Source organism: Onthophagus taurus, chromosome 2 (genome assembly GCF_036711975.1).
Source record: "Onthophagus taurus isolate NC chromosome 2, IU_Otau_3.0, whole genome shotgun sequence".
NCBI classification, from domain to species: domain Eukaryota; kingdom Metazoa; phylum Arthropoda; class Insecta; order Coleoptera; family Scarabaeidae; genus Onthophagus; species Onthophagus taurus.
Genome location: NC_091967.1, coordinates 15,613,607 through 15,634,272, shown reverse-complemented (window position 1 = coordinate 15,634,272; position 20,666 = coordinate 15,613,607). Strand labels below are relative to the sequence as shown.

The window sequence follows — 20,666 nt, the reverse complement described above, 5'->3', positions numbered from 1 at the left end:
CTGGTTTCTGTGAATCACAGACGAGGCCATAATAAGTAACGCCGTGGGTGGCGTGCCATTTGATTACAAAGAAAGTGACTCAAAGTAAACTGGTTAATAATTCGCGTACTCATCAGTTCCTTTTCAGTAGCTCCGTGTGCAAATGGCCTTAGACTTCTAAAAGAAATATTAGAAATTCTTAGATTTCTCCTAAAATGGTAATCAAGTCTTAGGTGACATTCGGAAACTGGAAATATCTATGGAAGTATCTATGATGTGTATGCTTCTAATACCGTTGTAATAGAATAACTCTGATATTTTGATTGGGGTTGTTTCTTGTATTATGTAAAATATTTAACAACAAAAAAGATTATAAGAATATTTTAAATGATTAATACAGGGTTCGGTATATCTTTTAAGTATTTCTCGTAAGATGTCGCCACAGGAAACAAAGCGGCGATAAAGTTGTGTTCAAAGGAGTTTCGCGCGCGAGTCTCAAAACAGACGAACTCTGCTCTTCTGGGGGAGCGTAAGAGCGCGCTTTTAAAATGTTTGCCGCACCGCCACAATATTATTAATAGAATCGTCTTGAAATTTACTTTTTACCGGCAACACTCGAGAACACTGGCGGTATTTCAACTTGGTGCAGCACACCTTTTGCAAAACTGCTTATGATACTGTGATGTTAACGCCGAAAGACATTTAAAAAAGTTATTGTTTTATTTTTTTTTATTCTTTTTAAATTTTTTGGGTTTAATTTCAAAAATGGGTGCAAACGAAACGAGTTATTGGTGCGGTGTGAATCGGTTAGTGATTGTAATTTTGTGTTGTGCTAGTTTAATAAGTTGTTATAACGTTGATACAGTAAACTTTGTCAAACATACGAGAAGAGATCAGGAAATGTTTGGATTTAGTGTTGCTGCTCATAGAGAAAGAGGAAATAGTTGGTAAGCACATTCTTAGTATGTAAATTAATATATCTCAATATGTCAAATCGATGATGTAATACTTTTAATGTTTATTTGTTATTAATAATTGTCATAAAACTAAAGTTGTAATTTTCGAAAATTTGCTAAACGGAACTTTTGTTATGTCACTGTGCTATACATATTGATTACACTTCCAGACTTACGCAATTTTCAAGGTCTGCACCCACACTAAAAATAATAACGTTCTCCGTAAGCTAGTTATTAAACCATTTCAAACAGGATTAAAAATTTAAAATAATAATAACAGAATTATTTATTATGAATGGCGTAGGTTTTAATAGTTTTGCCTTTTCTCTTGTGAAATTTAGTGGGCACATGTCACCAAAATTTTCTTTCTACACATGGGCGTCTTGCCAATCCCACTTAATCTGTCAAGTCAATACAAATATGTAGTTGTAGAGAGGAAGCAATAAAATATATGTAGGTGTCCGTTCCGTACGCACACAGTGAAACGAAAGGAAAAGAAGGCTATTACCACGTTCCAGAAGGGTCAGTGGATCATTAATTTTTTCTGTTAATGACACAAATGTTTTTGTTTAATCGCCCATATTTTTTGCTTAAACATCTCAGCATTGATTCATATAATAAGTTATTTTTTTGTACAATAAATCAAGAGTAATCTATATTAATTAAAGTAATAATCGAAATTTTCATCTTATGTTCTAAAGTAGGTTTTTTCAATCTTTTTTTCGTCGGCCGCCCCAAGCATCACGAACAGTACTTTTGGCGGCCGACGTCTTTAATTCTTCCTCCACCATTAGTATTGCTCGTGGTACTTGGGACAGCCAACGTGTTTGATGTCGGCTGTCCCAAGCGTTACGAATAATACTTATGACCGAGGAAGAATTGAAGACGTATTCGAATTGACTTCAAAGACATCGGCAGCTCCAAGTATCACGAACAATACTTATGGCCGAGGAAGAATTGTATTGGTATTGACTCCGAAGACATCGGCTGCTCCAAGCATCACGACCAATACTTATGGCGGTTGAGATTATTGCTTATATCAACAGAAATAATTTCGGCCAACTACGAAGACGTTGGCCGTCATAAGTATTGTTCGTGATACTTGGACGGCCGATGTCTTCAAGTCTTCCTCGGCCATAAGTATTGTTCGTGATACTTGGGACGGCCGACTTCAAACAACAATACTTATGACTAAAGCACTAGAAAATGTTCTTAAATTATAAAAATTGAGTGAAAAAATCAAAGACGATTGTGTATTGAAACTTTTCGGTGTGAACATTACGTCAGATTCTCTGGATAGGAAGTCTGGCTCGATGCCAAGCCTTTTTACTATCTCGGCGGTCTCCAAACGCGACGCTCCCGGGATTATATTTAGAGGTCGGGAATGAGTCAAGTAAATGCTGAACGGTGAAGGTGCCGATTTTGCCTTACAGGATATCCCCTGTCACATCGTCCGAAAACCTCCTTCCGACGTTCGTCCCTTGACTTTGACGAACTTTTTCTTTTTTTTCTCGCTTGTGTTTCCGACCTTCATGGGACGCATACGATACTCGATTTCTTCGGAAACCCAAGAACCTTTATATGCAGAAATGACACGAAAACAGGAAATGCAATTAGTATCGGATAACACTCAATTGTCCCTTTCATTAGAAAATTCTCGTTCCTAATTAATTAAAAATTAACACGTGTGTTTATACTTCTTTTTCTTTTAATTCATTTTGTATGTTTTTATAATTTTAACACGAACTCGCGTCAATAAAGATTTATAGGTTATCGCTTGTTTATTTTCGGCATGATTAAAGAGTTAATAAATTGGATATAAGATATTAATTAACGCAAAGTATTTAATCTATATTCAATGCGCAACTTATCAAAACGGCGAGAACCAATTAAACATACATCTCGGAGTAAAATGAATTTGCGGTATGTTTTAAAAATGGAAATGGAAACGATCAAATAGCAGCCGACATCCGTAATTGCAGGAAGAAACTCGATAAATTTATCGAGTTTAATAATTCTTTTTTAACTCGCGGTGTGTTCTATATAGAATTTATACCAGTTTAATTACACCGAACCTACAACGTCTACATTTATTGGGACCTTTTCAAGAGCATTCCACCCTGATAACATCTGACACTGCTTAATGGCATTTAACACGATCCGTCGCCAGTCTACCGGAAGTACTTACGTTCATTATCAGCTGCTAATTAAGTTGACAGATTTCTTTTTTTAGACTCCCTTGTATCAAAGTTGGTAAGATTCCTAATGAGTTGTATTTATGACTACGTTTTATTACCATTAATATAATTTATAGGAATTTTATTGCTTCATAACAAAGAGTTTTCAATATTTATTATCACTTCATGATGCTTTTATATTTTATGAATTTTATAAGTCTAATTAATTTTTATGGAATAACTATAATTTTAGAGTAATAATTATAAGAAATATCTTGATTTTTTTGACTTGTACATCCTATTTTGGTACCTGAAAGATTTTCAAGATGGAAGACTGTATTTTAGCAGTTCTAATTCATCAGCTAGGATTATTTTTGCATCTGATAAGGAGATATGTTAACGTCACAACTCTTCCAAAAATGTTTTTTGTAGATAAAATATGTTTGTAATCTATATTAACCTATATTTTGTTATCATTGGAGATCTTATAGTTTTGTCAATAACATAGTGTAGAGTGTAGTAACTGAATATGAATGATTATTTGAATTAATGAGTACGTTGTTTGGGTAGTATTGTACAAAGAAACCGTTGTTATTTAACAACGTCAAGAGGTTGTCTGCTAACATAATTGCCAGTATGGGCGATAAAATCTCTCTGCGGGAGGAGTCGTGTTTAACAGATATGCTAATATAGTAGAATGTCAAGAATCCGAACTAATTGGGACTATACAGCAAATTGTTCGAAATATCAAAAATAATTTTTTCTGCCTGAATCCTTCATTCAAGATATTGTTGTCTCCAACAACAACACTTCAGCATGCGAAACATCCTAACATGTCAGTTGTCGTCTTCAATATCTTCATTTTCACTGCCGCCTTGGTCTCCCCACTTCAACTGACGTTCCAGTATCGTTGTCATCGAGGATTTCATGCCCAGACCCTGTTTGTTCATATCCAACTATTTCACAGGATCAGATTTGTCACAATTACGATAACCGAGAACTAACTGGTAGAGTTTTGACACCTTTATTATACTTTTAAGTGTTTCTGCTTCATTTTCGTTCTTTTCTTCTCCAATTTTTTGTGTTAAGGCCAAAAGTGGTTCAATTCTTCTTTTAGGTTTTATATAGTTAGTAGGTCTCATAAATCAACTCCTATTTTCTCTCAATTTTCACGCTTAGATTTTTGGAAAGCTCTCTTCATTCTTCGTTCTTGTAGATCTTGGCAGATGGTTGCTTCGTAATAAAGTATTTCGTGAGTTAATTCCTATACTTTAAGAACCACCTATGTTATGCATTTATCTGGTTTAGTGCAAGTATAAAATTAGTGGTATTTTTTCTATTTTTTAGTAACTTTAGATCATTTTTACAATATTATTACAATTTAGATTTCTAATTTTAAATTTTCATTTAGACTACAAAAAAATTCATCCTGTATCCAAGTTTTATAACGTAACTTTAGGAAATTCATAATTCATTCCGCATTAATAACAGTTAGTTTTCCCTTCCATAGCAGACATTCCACAATCCCGAGTTGAGTTTCAGTCATCCATATTAATTTTCCTTTATGCGCAACAACGGTAGGCCGTTCCTTCTGCGAGCATTTCCTAAAAAAAACGAAAACCTCGTTCCTCGACATTTTCATGCAAATCCGAGCTTTAAATCTCCGGACAAAGAAGCATCTCCGAAACTCCTTTGAATAGAGACGAGTAACGAGAGTCCCTCTCGCAGCAACGTTACACGCAAAACCTCCCGATACAGATATCATCGTGAACGGATCCTGAAGCCTGATACACTCTATCGCCTCTATAAACAATGCTAGAACATAAATAGCATTTGGTTAGGCTATAGACTAGGATGAACGAAAAGGACGACGTTGTGGGTGTTCTGGTTACCGAAGTTCTACCCACTGAATAGCCTAAAGTAGGTACTACGTACGCATGGTCGTACTTTACTTCTCTTTTTGGTGTCTTTAGGTTACTAGAGATTATAAGGGCGAAATCTGGAGTCGAGAGAAATTTGCTCCTTATTGAATTTATTTATAAGATGTAGAGAGCATGGGAACTCACCAAAACAGGCATTCTTCAAGTTATGCGATGCCTTATCTTTTAGAGAAGAATAAATTACAATAAATATCTTTTTTTGCTGTTATGGCACTCAAAAAGATTACTTCTGAGTTCGATTAGAAGCATCTAAATACATTATGAGTAAATATTCATTTATGGATATTTTAATGATTTACACTTGGTAAAAACAGGACCAGATGTAGTCATTTTATATCTTGCCGATCTCCGCGTAGACAAATAAGGCTTGTGACGTCAACAGTGCAAGTGGGTTCTTCGTTATTATACAGTAGGCGTGTGCAACTGACCCGATTATGACCAGATTTTTAAACGAACGTTGAGGTACTTACTTTCAGTTTCAATACAACGACGGGAAAGACGCAGTTTAGTAAACCGACTCAATGTTACGAGTCTGATTTAATCGAAATTTCATTACGATTTTTATACGACTCTATATCCAGCAGCAATATGGACATTTATTTTGTTATTTACCTAATTAATTAAGCGTGTAGCTACATAAAGATGAAAATGTGACAATTTTTGTTTTTACGTGAACGATTAGGATGCGTTGTTATTTTTATGGGATGGTTTGGTTGAATTAAAAAGGCTAATGCAATAGCAGATGCGGAGGTAAATTAAACGCTTCACTGTCCTTGACTTATTTACGTAAGGAGGCAGTTGCTAACGATATGTAAAATTGCTGGTGGTGACCGTGTGCTTATGCACATACAGAATATAGCGGCAGCACACGACCGCGTGGTCACGACTTCCAGATGAATGAAAGTGCCGCTTTGATTGCACAATAGGTTAGTTTCTATACAGGAACGTTATGAATATTTAGATATGGTAATTTTTTAACTTCTCCCGAAGAAAGTTTGAGGATGATTGCATTATTTCTTACCGTTATTAATGCTGTGACAGGTGTTTATATTAGATTAACTCTCACTCGAACCTTTTACTATCTTTAAATTTGCATTAATTATATAAATATGAAAAAATATCTTTTTATATTACAATATTTTTTTAGTCTTATTCCCGAAGACGTCTAAGACCTTGTTTAATCTGACCTATATAACACTGTTTTAGGTGCGGTCAATCGCTATTCGTTTCAATCAATTAGATACATTAAAGTTGAAGGCCAATTTTTTTTATACATTACAATAACCCATTACATTATTGCCAAAATTGTTTATTTAAAATATATTTATAGATGTTGTGTAGATACAGAATCACGATCATTCACATTGCAAAATATAACCGTGAGTAACGTTTGAAAACAGATGATTCGTACTGCCTCCAAGAATAGCTGTGTTTGTTGAGCCAAAATTCAGTTCCGTTGAAAACAAAATTATTAAAACGGAAGGTGCAGAAGCATTTTTTTTCTTTGTCCTGTTTTCTTTTCCTTGTAAACGGGACCAGAAACGACGAAAAATGCGCGCTGGATAAAAATATCTTGGCGCCTGCTGATTCATTCCCGATTTCCACATCTCCGACGAGCAAAAGATACATCTGTTTATGCGTCTGGCATCGTTTCAAGAAACCGAGGTACACGTATCTCGCGATCGACTATTGAATATATGGATCTAGTCGGACTTTCCGATCCAAAATTCTGTGTAAATTGGTTAGCTTGCGTGAGTCGATTTCAAATTTAATGCTTAGATTTTATTTCGTTTTTTTAAAAAGACTATGGATATTCGATCGATAGCCTATGTATGCATAAGTATACCACGATGTAATTTTCATCGTTTTAAACTGTATTTTAAGTAGTTTGGACTTTACGGGTGGTGGTCTTCATGAACAAGGCGTTTATATTCGGTGTTTGCTTGCCGGATAGCTAAAAATAACGGAAAACATTGTCACCGAGCCAAGGGAGTGATTCAGATGGGTATATTTTGAAAACTCTATCAGGTGTCTCCTTATTTTATGTTGAACTGTGCGTGTATAAGGTTTCTTGAAATAGATACGGCGTTAATGAATGTAACTGAACGCTGCACTCTAAGAGGCTCTCGGGTTTTCTTATTATATTACACACTGTTAAAACTTGTGAATTATCCTGACTAAATTATAAGATTAAATCAAATATTTTAAAAGTGTGAATTTGAATGATATCAATTGATCCAAATATATATAGATAGATTAAGGTGTCATTTCATAAGATCTAGTGACAGAAAATTACACATTGGTAATAGAACTCTAGCATTGCTTCCAAAAAAATAGAATCTAGTCACAGAGGAATGTTATTGATGTAGAGGTTTTGATACTGCTTACAGAAAATTACTTTACTACACTGGATACTGCTGGATACTGAAGACTAATCATTTCTAAAAATAGAGCAAATATTGCTTGTAAAAGACTTACTAACTATTTCTTGTCCAATAGGATTAATGGAAGTCTAGATTCTGTTTATAGAAGATGGGATCCTATTTCCAAACTAAAATCTGTTGTTAAAGGACTAGTTATTGGCGATAGAAGACTAGATACTGCTGGCATAATATTAAAAACTAGTGTGTGATGATTAGATCTTGCTTGCAGAAGGTTGCATCTCGCTAATGGAAGACCAAATATTAGTAATTGAAGCCTCTCTGCCCTTTTTATCGACGATCTCCCACGTACTCTTTTGTCCTCCATTCTTCCCTCTACAAAGTTTTCCATCTGTCGGTTTGTCTCCCTAGGTGTCCAAAATAGCTAAGGTATGCTCTATCTATTTTTATATATGTTTCTCTACTGCAGCTACCGGTGTTAATCATAATTCGCACCTAGGTACAAGAATTGCTTAACTTCCCCACAACGTTATCGTTCTTAAATTGTCTGCTTATTTCTTTTTTATGTTGATTCGCTGAATATCTTTGGGGTTGTAATCATTTATTTGCAGTATGGCTTTTAATAACCTGTTTTCTTTCAGCAAAATTCTTCAACACTACAAAACTAAATAAACAGTATCTCTATTATCTTTGTAAATAGCGGTTTTATACAAAGTATATGTATATTTATTAATATGGAAGTAACTCATAAAAATAAAGATAAAATACTACTCTTTGTTCTTGTGTAGTTTTAAAAGTACCTTTAACATCTGGATAAACATCTGGCTAGCTACCTGCGTAACATAGCCAGCTGATTGCCACTTACAGATTACCTTAAAAACGAAATGTCACTTAAAAGACCTTTTTGGTACACGCTGCACAAAGTATAAATGCAGTTTAAACCGTACCGAGAAAATTATCTCCAATTGGAATTAGCGCGAACATCTTAAGCAGGAGATTATGGTCTTGGGAATATGAGGAATAAGACTGTTGCGATATTATCTTTCATTGCCGCGGCGGTACAAATTCCCTTTCTAACGGTAACTCTTAGTTCGGTTAGGTGACATAAGACGTGCTTCTTCTTCTTTGTTTTCTTTTTCGTCTCATTTAACCCTTGCATAGTTTTGTCGAATGGCCCGTTAGTCACGGCGCACCTTTACACGTCTTTTGTACTTACATAGGGAACTCTTTCACAAAACGGTTTATCTGTACCTAAGTAGTAATCCGATATTAATCTCCAGGAGAGTTATGCATGCTTTGACCATGTTTAAACTTTAATACCGAATCAATCCGCGTGTCGTTCTGGCGTAAAAGGTCACACTCACTGCGGGCAATAAGTTATTGCTGCGGCGAGAGAAGTGCGCAATTAAATTTTTGTTCATGATATGGCCATTACACGATCACGATGGAACAATGCATCGTCTAACCCGGTAAACCAATTTAACGGATCGAAACAGGAAGGCGCACCTTGATTCTTCGTCTTAAAGCGAGGCGCCCGCATCAATAAGTTTATTAATGCCGTGCATACGCTTCAGTTATTCTTACCCCTCCCTGGTTGATTCTTTTTAGTTTTCAGGGTTTATTATACTGCGGATCAACGGTGACCTAATAACCTTTTTACGTTCAGATCGATTTTCTTTATTACGAAATTGATGCTTTTACAACATCAAATATTAAGAATTGATATTTTAAACATTCAACGAAAAATAATACTGGATTTTTCTTGAAAATAATTAGGATTTCGGTTAAAACCGAAATCTGATTGCCGTGAATAAATAGTTTTTCGTGTTAAAGATGATTCGTTGTGGTTAATTTCAAATTTGTGAAAGTATGGTGCAAAATTAATCAGAAGTAGTGATGTGTTAATATCTTCTTTTCTGGTTGATCTAAAATTAGAGAGATGATGAGAATTTAGTTTATATAAATAATTACGTTATCTTTACTAGAGCGGTTTTATAGATTCGATGAATCATGTTCTTAAGTATCTAAATACAGTTGCTTGGTTTAAAGTTGCGAAGTTTTTGTCTATTTTAGGAGATATATGAGAATGTAAATAAATATATGAAAGTGTTGAAAACTGGTCAGATTATCATTAAATTATTTCTGCGTAGCTTTAATTTTATATAACGATCTCCAATACGATGATCTTCATTCATTTCAATTGGATCTGGTGTCACAACAGTGTGACATCACTCAGTGTATTGATTAAAACACAACAATATCCTTTTCTTAGCGTAAATAATTGCTGTAACAAATACAGCAATTTATTGATTGCTGTGTATGATTCATGGCTTCATCATTTCTTTGCTTTTAGTTTAATTAGAGTCAACCTTTTCTCTACTGCAGCTTTTTGAGCTGCATCACATAATTCCTTTATGTTCAGATAATAGAAAACAAAATACATAAAATGAAGATTATACGAAATATAAAAACTCTCATAAACGCCACTTGTTCTATCAATCTATTACCACTAACATAAATACTCAATAATTTTCCCTATAATTTTCATCTTTAAATTCATGAAATTTTTCACCATGTCAACATAAATTGTTAAATGAAGAGTAATTATTGAAAGATTATTTATGCACAAAGTTGACGCATAACATACGTTTTAACAGACACATTTGTGAGATTTGTTTGGACTTGTTCCAACCTTCAATGGTATATTATCTACTACGTGTGGATATAACATCATGTTACAAACATAAATTTTATTTTTATCTGGTGCTAACTGAAATCGTTTTATTTGAACATCATTTAACAAAGAATTACTATTTATATAGTTAGTATGTATCTAAATGCAGTACCTATTAATATAACAATGTAGAGTTTGGAACGACCACAAACAATCATCTTCATTGAGAGGATTGGAGAATATTAAAAAATACGGCGCCTGATAACAGTTGCGGTTGCGGTTTAGAATAATCAAGTTGAGAGAGAAAAAGAGATTTAAGTACGCTCCAAATCGTTTCCTTTACGTTTATGAATAGACAATGACAAATTGTCGGAGACGTTCTGTTAAGGAAGAAGAGGGTTCCCGTAATCGGCGCGGTGCCACCGATTACGATAAAATTAATTGCGGACCATCTACGATGAAAGCGGCGGTCGTAAATGTTAATTAATTACCGTTCGATTATCACAAAGTATAATTTGTCCTATTGATGGTTTAGCACAAAAGCTCCTCTACTCGGGTCCAGACGAGCGATACCGTTTATGGTAGCCGGGATATAAACGCTCTCGAATTAACTACAAATTATATTGTCGTTGATTTAACTTCTTTAGCTCTCATGTTAAAATATTACGATCGTCGTCGTTGCCATTATGCGGTCGCAAAAAGGGCACTCGGCAATCGTTTTATGACCGTGACCATACGGCGTTTGTTGTCTATGGGCTTCAAACGGTTCATTGGAATTTGAAACTGATACCATAGCGAAGAGAACTTGCCATAACTCGCTTCGAGAGAAAACGACTCTTTTTTACTGTCCCTAATACTTTGTAGTAATACTTTTTCTTGTTTTGTTTCAGGATATTAGTTGGTGCCCCCAAAGGTCAATCTCATAAGCAGTCTTTACAGGGTGTTAAAAAAGGTGGAGCAGTTTTTAAATGCGACACGACGAGAAACGATTCATGTAGCGAAATAGAATTCGACCCAAGAGGTAAGTCCCTAATAAACAAAAATATTTTATATCAATCCTCATCTCAATAATTGTATTGTCATAAATAACAATTAGGGGCGGTAATGGTAAAGTTCAAATCGACAATGGACAGAAACGATCTCAACGAAGTTTATTGGTGGCAATTTTCGCGTTTTAATTGCGCCGTATCGAATGTAAATTACGTTGCGGTTCCGCGCGCCGGATGGGTTTAATTAACGCGTTTCTGTGTGGTCCTTTCAATTGGTAACCGCGTCCAGATAGGAAAGGTATACGAGCGTTGGTAGTATGTAGACGCTCGGTGTTACCACTCAATTACTATCTGCAAACATCGACGTTGCCTCGTAATGGGACAAAACTTCACCTCGGGATACTTGTTACCATCAACGGTCGTGAATAACTAAACATTCTGAAGAGATCTTATAAGTAGCAAAACTTTGTTTAACTAAATCATAAAGTAGAGAAAATTTGTACTTAAATGGAATAATATGAATTAATTATGATTGACTTAAAAGAAAATAGGTTAGTTCCACTTAAGTAATAAATTATGGTAAATTCAGAAAGGTAATTTATTTCCACCATCTGTCGTCACATTAATAAAGCTACATTTCTCGTATAACGTGATACATAGGCGGTTATTCGTTTTAAATCAAGTTGGATTAGTATCGAAGCATCCACAACACGACGTCTTCTTTATATCACGTCAATTTCTGGTTAAGCTAGATTGAAGTTTACGTAATTTTTCTTTCTCCATCTGTGCTTCATCAATCTGTACGCGCTTAAGGCTAAAACATCGACGTAAATCTCCCGGATTCGTAATTACCTTACTACTGCCAGACGCTAACGAGATATCGAGCTGTCCTCTCACCTGAACACGTTTATAGAAATCTTCTTAAAATAATTATTCAACAACCATGATGAATAACGAAGACGCAGGCAACCGCCGCGACGACGTAATTAGATTTAGCGGACGTAAGAAATTAGATCGTTGTCAGGGGCCGTGTTCGCGGCGGATTTAAGCATATCCGTTGAATGATTAATAAGTGCCGTAGCCATTCTGAGAGTGTTCAGAAGGCTTCCGAACGACCGTTGACGTAATTAAATTCCTTCGGACGAAGCGTCTATAAATCCACGACTCGGACGGTAAAAGTCTTTTTCATCTGGGGCCGATTTAACGAGATGATGTCTTCCGCTTTTTTACCAAACCAGGTTTGGCGGTTATTGAGTAATTCATTTCATTCATACCTGATTCATTAATAATAGTAACCGATTTATAAATAAGTGTGATTTTTAAGGTGTGATTCAGTTATATGTTGGCTTTTATTGTTTCTAAGAAAATCAAGTAAAATAATAATAACTTTATTGGCAAAAATCTTATACGAAGTTAGTCTCCAATTAGATAAGATTTTACTCGCAGTGTTTTGATTATAACAAGAGAACCTCTCAACTGATTTCGATGCACAATATTTCATTCGAAAGATTAATCCTAGTCTACTAATTAAGTGGATATGCCCAATTCGAAATCTCGAATTCCGCTCAAACGCCAGAATATTGCGAAAGTAGGTACACGAAAATAACACAAAAATGACCTCTTTTTGATGGTCATAGCACGGGATTCGGAACGTTTTAGAATAAAAGTTTTTAGTACAAATCTTGTAGCAAACTGTATTTTTAAGAATATTGCTCTTTTGTACTTTTGCTCTCACAATCAGATGTATAAATATCGAGAAAAGATCAAAAAAGCTAAAATTAGATGAAATCGTGGTTTTACATAGTGTTGGTGGTAAACCACAAAATTAGGAAAGTTTTAGCAAAAAAGTGTTGGTATAAAAGTTATAGCAAACTTTATTCTTAACAATATTGCTCTTTTATACTTTTGTTCTCAGATGAATAATTATAGAGAAAAATTTGAATTGATGAAAATTAGATGAAATTGTGGTTTTACGTCTTGTTATTGGTAGTGCATGGAATTGGAAACCATTTAGAAAGAAAGGTTTAGTATAAAACTTGCAGCAAACTTTACTCTTAACAATATTGCTCTTTTACTCTTTTGCTCTTAAATGCATAAATATCAAGAAAAATTCGAAAAACTGAAAAATACATGGAATCGTGGTTTTACATTGTGTTGTTGGTAGTGCATGGAATTGGAAACGTTTTAGAACAAAAGTATTAGTATAAAAGTTGTAGCAAACTTTATTCTTCACAATATTGCTCTTTTACACTTTTGCTCTCAGATGCATTAATAACGAGAAAAGTTCGAAAAGGTGAAAATTAGATAAAATCGTGGTTTTACATATTGTTCGTAGAGCATGGGATTTGGACCGATTTAGAAAAATAGTTTCAGTATAAAAGTTGTAGCAAACTTTATTCTTAACAATATTGCTATTTTACTCTTTTGCTCTAGGATGCAAAAATATCAAGAAAAATTCGAAAAACTGAAAAAATACATGAAATCGTGGTTTTACATTGTGTTGTTGGTAGTGCATGGAAATGGAAACATGTTAGAAAAAAAGTTTTAGTACAAAAGTTGTAGCGAACTTTATTCTTAACAATATTGCTCTTTTATGCTTTTGCTCTTAGATGCATAAATATCGAGAAAAGTTCGAAAAGGTGAAAATTAGATGAAATTGTGGTTTTACGTCTTGTTGTTGGTAGAGCACGGGATTCGAAACGTTTTATAAAAAAGGTTTAGTACAAAACTTGTAGAAAACTTTATTCTTAACAATATTGCTCTTTTACTCTTTTGCTCTCAGATGCAAAAATATCAAGAAAAATTCGAAAAACTGAAAAATACATGGAATCGTGGTTTTACATTGTTTTGTTGGTAGTGCATGGAATTGGAAACATTTTAGAAAAAAAGTTTTAGTATACAAATTGTAGCAAACTTTATTCTTAACAATATTGCTCTTTTATACTTTTGCTCTTAGATGCATAAATATCGAGAAAAGTTCGAAAAGGTGAAAATTAGATGAAGACGTGGTTTACCTTGTGTTATTGGTAGTGCATGGAATTGGAAACGTTTTAGAAAAAAAGTTTTAGTATAAAAGTTGTAGCAAACTTTATTCTTCACAATATTGCTCTTTTACACTTTTGCTCTCAGATGCATTAACAAACGAGAAAAGTTCGAAAAGGTGAAAATTAGATAAAATCGTGGTTTTACATATTGTTCGTAGAGCATGGGATTTGGACAGATTTAGAAAAATAGTTTCAGTATAAAAGTTGTAGCAAACTTTATTCTTAACAATATTGCTCTTTTATGTTTTTGCTCTTAGATGCATAAATATCGAGAAAAGTTCGAAAAGGTGAAAATTAGATGAAGACGTGGTTTACCTTGTGTTATTGGTAGTGCATGGAATTGGAAACGTTTTAGAAAAAAAGTTTTAGTATAAAAGTTGTAGCAAACTTTATTCTTTACAATATTGCTCTTTTACGCTTTTGCTCTCAGATGCATTAATAACGAGAAAAGTTCGAAAAGGTGAAAATTAGATAAAATCGTGGTTTTACATATTGTTCGTAGAGCATGGGATTTGGACCGATTTAGAAAAATTGTTTGAGTATAAAAGTTGTAGCAAACTTTATTCTTTACAATATTGCTCTTTTACGCTTTTGCTCTCAGATGCATTAATAACGAGAAAAGTTCGAAAAGGTGAAAATTAGATAAAATCGTGGTTTTACATATTGTTCGTAGAGCATGGGATTTGGACCGATTTAGAAAAATTGTTTGAGTATAAAAGTTGTACCTAGCAAACTTTATTCTTCACAATATTGCTCTTTTATACTTTTGCTCTCAGATGCATTAATAACGAGAAAAGTTCGAAAAGGTGAAAATTAGATAAAATCGTGGTTTTACATATTGTTCGTAGAGCATGGGATTTGGACCGATTTAGAAAAATTGTTTGAGTATAAAAGTTGTACCTAGCAAACTTTATTCTTCACAATATTGCTCTTTTATACTTTTGCTCTCAGATGCATTAATAACGAGAAAAGTTCGAAAAGGTGAAAATTAGATAAAATCGTGGTTTTACATATTGTTCGTAGAGCATGGGATTTGGACCGATTTAGAAAAATTGTTTCAGTATAAAAGTTGTAGCAAACTTTATTCCTAACAATATTGCTCTTTTATTCTTTTGCTTTCAGATGCATTAATAACGAGAAAAGTTCCAAAAATTGAAAATTAGATGAAATCGCGATTTTACATCTTCTTTTTGGTAAAGTATGGGATTCCAAAGTTTCAGAAAAGAGTTTTGGAGTTATGACGTATTTCCACTTTCGTGGTGGCCTAGCATTAAGCGTTTGAATGAGTTATTGTTCATCAAAATCGATTAAGAGGTTCTCTTGTTATAATCAAAATAGTGTATACATGTAAAAACTTATCTAATAGGGCTAACTTTCAATCATAAATAATCTATAAGAATTGAAATCATCAATAGATTTTAAAGAATTAATAAATCACCGATGCAGAACAGATTTAGTTATCGTGATCAGTTTTCCCAGAAAACAATCGTATTGTAAAGAATAAAGCCATTTCACTTGAGGTTCAATCTGAACCGTAGGTCTTTCCATCTGATAACGCAATAACAATAACGACGCGAGAGACCCCTTTATAATAAAGTATTTAATCGAAGCGACGGCGGTGATTTGCATATCGATCGAACAATATCGTCGTCGTCTTCGGCGAGCGATCCACCGAGATGAATAAAACATGACCGCGGTTCTTCCTTTGGCCCGCTTTATGCAAAGATATAACTCCGGTATAGGAAGTAGAGAATCCCGACCCGGATCGACTGCTGTCATCATCATCCACGGCGTTTGCAGATCGGTGCCATCGTATTGTTATGATCCGTGTACGTTATTGCGATTGCCGTTCTCGTCGAAATCCTCCTCCTCCTATTCTGACCTCTCGGTTAAGTTTTTGCGGCGGCCGCCTCTTTCTCACGACGCCGTAACGTATGCCGAAGACAGAACATGACGGTCAGATCATCCCTGAAGCCGGGTCCCAAGACCTCATTGTATGTAGATCCCGCACGCTTACTCTATATATAGGGCGAAATATTTTATTGCTCCGATTTTGCAATGTCGTAAAACTGTTTACCATCTCTGTATAGAGCGCAGGGCCGCCGCCGCGGATGGTAAAAGAACGCTGCCCATTTTATTTGTGCAAATATCCGACGCCCATATACGGAAACAACGTTACGACCTCAACCTTTGTCAAGTTCTTTTTTTTTACATTAGATTATGTCACTATTATCCGAAGAAAAAAATATATTAAAAAACGCTTATGATTGCTATATTGTGTGATAAACATTTTTCTCTACAAAGTGTACCGCGGATTTTTTTAGCGATCCAATTTATCGATCCGAAACTCAATTACACTACCGATTTATACACTACGCGAAGATAATTCTCGATTTAACGGTCTGTTTTCAATCACGTTCGCGATATGAGGCCTGCTAACTGATGGCGTCAACGCTGGATAACGCCTTCTTTTAACGTTTGCCACTGGAACTCGAAGTCCTTTCGCATTGCCGTTCCAGCAATCGCGCGTAATTAACAGTTAGGTTCCTATAATTGCGTTTATGGCGAAAGAATTGGAAATTACGGGTCGTCAATGAAGAGGTTATCTCGTTAAGTATACAGGGAACTATATAAGCACTCCTTGTGCTTGTATCATTTATAAAAATTCGGGATACTTTGATGTCTGTTATTTAGGACAGTAACAATAACGACTTAATGCTTACAATTTAATAATAGGCTTAATGTTTATGGGTGTTAAGAAAATTTTTTCGACATCAAACAAGAAATCTTTTAATTTATTCTTTCTGTTTTACTGAATGGTAACGACTTAACCACATAACACCCACTAAACTACAAACGCGTAGACGTTTAAAAGGCGTAAACTATTTATCGCTTTGAATGCCGACATTTAGAACTAATTGAATAGCCTGTATTCAAGTCATTCAAGTCCCCGACGAGAAGGCTTTTAATTTCTGTAATCAGATCGGGGTTGTAACGCTCTAAAAATACTCGTAGTCCTTTGGAGTGCTGCACAGGTGGTTAAGGGATTCATTTTGACAGAATAACAGATCACTACATTCTTTGACTTTTGATGATGATGACGATGTTTTGTCGGTGAATCGAACAATGTCGAAAGAATACTTTTACGACCCACACGCGTACCGCGTTTAAGTTTATATCAAAGAAGCCCGTGCGAGTAATACTCGGAATAAATCGGTACAAGGTGCTTTTAAAAAGTGTGAAAGTTCGTGACGAGATTTCCATCATTCTTTTTCACTATTTCTATCTAATCTACAATTTATGTATGAGAGAAGGCCAGACGTTGTATCGGTAACGACGACGTTGGAATATTAAAAAGGCCGGTGCCTTTCCAAAATTATTTCTCGATTTTTTTTTGTCAGGTGTTACATTCGAAATATATTTTAAAATTAATATTCGGCTGTGAAAGTCTGAAGGAATTTTTAAATCGTCTGGTTTTGGGCCTAAGGAAGGTATAATTTTGGTATGATAAAGATCGAACATTTATCATAAGGTTCCGGACTTTTAATTTTCGACCATTATTATTTAATGACTAACATTACATCTCATTACTATATGAATATTAGTTATGAATACGTAAAAAGAAATTAATTTATAGGTTTAATATGTTTATAGGTTAATTTATATAATTGTAATAATTTAATATTTGCGTTAAACAATGCCTTTTGAGATAAGATGCTCAAAAAAGACCTTGACACTTTGCTGTACTATCTACCTTGCTTTATTTATGATATGTGGTGATAACAGCAGTAATACTGAGAAATAAATTTTAAAGCATAACAAGGAGTTTTTGTCACAATGACCTCTCTATCAGAGAGCAACTCACTTTTGCGGGTGATAATTTAACTCTGCTTCCCGCCTTTTTGTGAGTATTACCCATTTCGAGAAATTAAGTGCTTATGTTTTTAAAAAATGTATTTGTAGTGAAACTACACAAGCGGGTCTCCCACGATCTATAAAAATTTTGCAACCTTCCAAGTTGTACTAGAATCCTGCATTTCTATGTCCAAAACAATACTGTTGGTGCAAAATTAAAAGTAACTAATTATATTGCATAGGTTGGTTTTGTCAACAACCTTTCGGAATAATTATATGATTTTGGTAACATTTAATTTAACGATAAGGTCAATACTCATGCCAACCTAAGCTGCCATCTCTTAGTATAGGCTAAAGTTTTTCTGTATAGCATAAGATGATATAATTTTATTCGGAAATATCTCAGCATCTGTACTAATCTATTAATCTTTCTTGCTTAATCGATGTATGAAAAATGCAAATTTAAAGAACATTAAACACATTTATATATGGAGAATCAAAGTATGTAAAATATCTACACCATTCTATTTAAAGTAACAGAGTTATACTCTACTTCTCGTAGATTGGAATCCGATTAAGTATGGAATAAAATATCCATAGTAAAATAGCCAGCAAAAGATTTCCTAACTCTCTGTTAGTGGAGATGAGACTTGATGCACAAATAGATTCTTAAAATTGCCGGCTAATTTCTTAAAATATGTAGCAATACTCCTCACCAGCAGAAAAAGCACAGGCAAAGAAGCATTTACATGCAGTTCTTTCGCACTATGTAATAATGGCACCAACATGTGCTCACTAATTCTGGATTGATTTGGAATTTATAGAACTGCCTCGGCCGCAAACAACCTCGGCAAGTATAGAAACAATAAATATATGAGGTAAATGAGCCAAAATGGCAATACAACATACGATCAGTTTGGGGTTGCCATGAAATTTGCAAAACTGCAAGCACCCTCGGCTAAGTGAGGCAAAATCAAGAGGCGAATTAGCTTTCCTTGCAAGACACCAGAAACGTCATTCCTCGACGCAGCGTATTTTGTTTTATCGTCAGACACGCGTTGGTGTGGTATAAATGATCAAGGACAAGGCGAAATCTTTCAGCCCGTAAAACAACTATGCAGTCCAAATTACGAGGATCTACTTAAAAAATACATTGACATAGTTAAGGATGTGACAACGAGGCGACACACACCAACTTCATCCAAAGAAATTAGAAAGGTGCTGAAGAATTGTATTCGGAATAAGAGATCAGAACGTATTATTTTGAATCCGCTTAGCTAACTCTTGAATACAATTGAAGTGATGTCTAGTTTTAGGTTAGGTTTTGGTTGTCAGATGTCAATATTACCAATTTAAACTTAAAAAGCATGCCACCCTTAATGGTTTTTTTTTGATCATTCTATAAAATTAACCGTTTTTTCCAAATTCAGCACATCAAATTACGTTGAGAATCGTTTTGATCAGGTCAGGTCAAATTGTTTATCGAAATATGTAAATTTGATCAAGATGCGTGAACATATATTAATTCTTTCAGAATAATGAATGTATCCTGTTACAGTCACATGACAAAGTTTTCGTTTCAGAAATATTTCCAATTATGTTTATTTACAAATATATGTAATTATCTATGGGTCTTAGCCTCTTCTAATAGTTTCCGCCATTCTGTTATGTTCCGCATCTTACTTCTATAGTTGATAAAGGAAGATGGAATGTCTTCGTACACCTAGTGCATATATCTAGTCTTGAACCGTCCTCTAAGCATTTATCTTACCGTCACCTTTTTAGTAATTCTCTTCAAAGTTTCTTTGTCCCTCAGTCAATCCACAAATGCAACGCAACTTTTTAATAACTATATGATCCTTCGTATTAAGGAGAATGTGAAGATTGAAGACCTTCAGTATTTAAGAAACCAAATCGGAATGAAAGAGTTTTTTATGAACAAAAGGTTTTTTTGGCAAATGATGAGACGTATGAATTGGTTTAATATTTGAAAATGTTTCTCGTAAACTGATTAAAGGCTAAAGGCTAAGTCTCAAAAGAGACATATGAGCAGAACAACATAGAGATATATGTTCAGCAGAACAACATCCCAAATCTTTTTTTGAGAGAAGATCTGAGTCGCAACATAATCATCGGAAGATCGCTTTTCCACCTGTTGCTGCTTCCCCTGGCAACAATGGATGTTTTAAGAGATTTATTGAATCTCTCTAAAATCCCATTGCTTTGAGGATGATGAGTTGGGATTCAAATTGTCTTCCCCGGTCATGCGTAATGATGTGTGGTATACCGAATCTTGGAAAGTAATTACGGTATATTTGCAATAGAAGAGGGAGTTACACTCTTAAGGGGATATGTGTGTAGCTCAAAGTTATAGATAGAGTTTCAAATATGTGGTGCAGGATTTTTCTTTGAATAGTTACTAGCACACTTTTGTCGTTCTTGGACAGTACCCAAGTATAGGGGGGTATCCATACCTCAGAACCAGTCGTAATAAGGTTTTATATATTTGACATCTTGTTTTTCCAGTCAAAGAGACATCTTAATTGGGCTATCAGATCGTAGTTAGTTTTATTTACTAGAAGAATTCTTCTAGTTTTGATGTTATGCTCTTCTATGACCGAGTTTTGCAGATGTCTTGTTGATGGGTTTGCGTGCATACATTTTATTTTAT

The 20,666-nt window shown here is 34.6% G+C and overlaps 1 protein-coding gene across 2 annotated transcripts in view; it reads left to right on the top strand.

Annotated features, from left to right (window-relative positions):
• Window positions 1–454: 454 nt before the first annotated feature.
• The window catches only part of LOC111426932 (integrin subunit alpha inflated), a 64,364-nt gene continuing 44,152 nt past the window's right edge, over window positions 455–20,666 (top strand). Inside the window, exons 1-2 of one of the 2 annotated variants that reach the window (XM_023061829.2) lie at window positions 455–926; window positions 10,998–11,128. In XM_023061829.2, the coding sequence (XP_022917597.2) occupies window positions 745–926; window positions 10,998–11,128 (313 nt within the window). In that variant the 5' untranslated portion in view covers window positions 455–744. The remainder of the gene's footprint in view (window positions 927–10,997; window positions 11,129–20,666) is intronic. The other variant, XM_023061830.2, reaches the window with a different exon arrangement.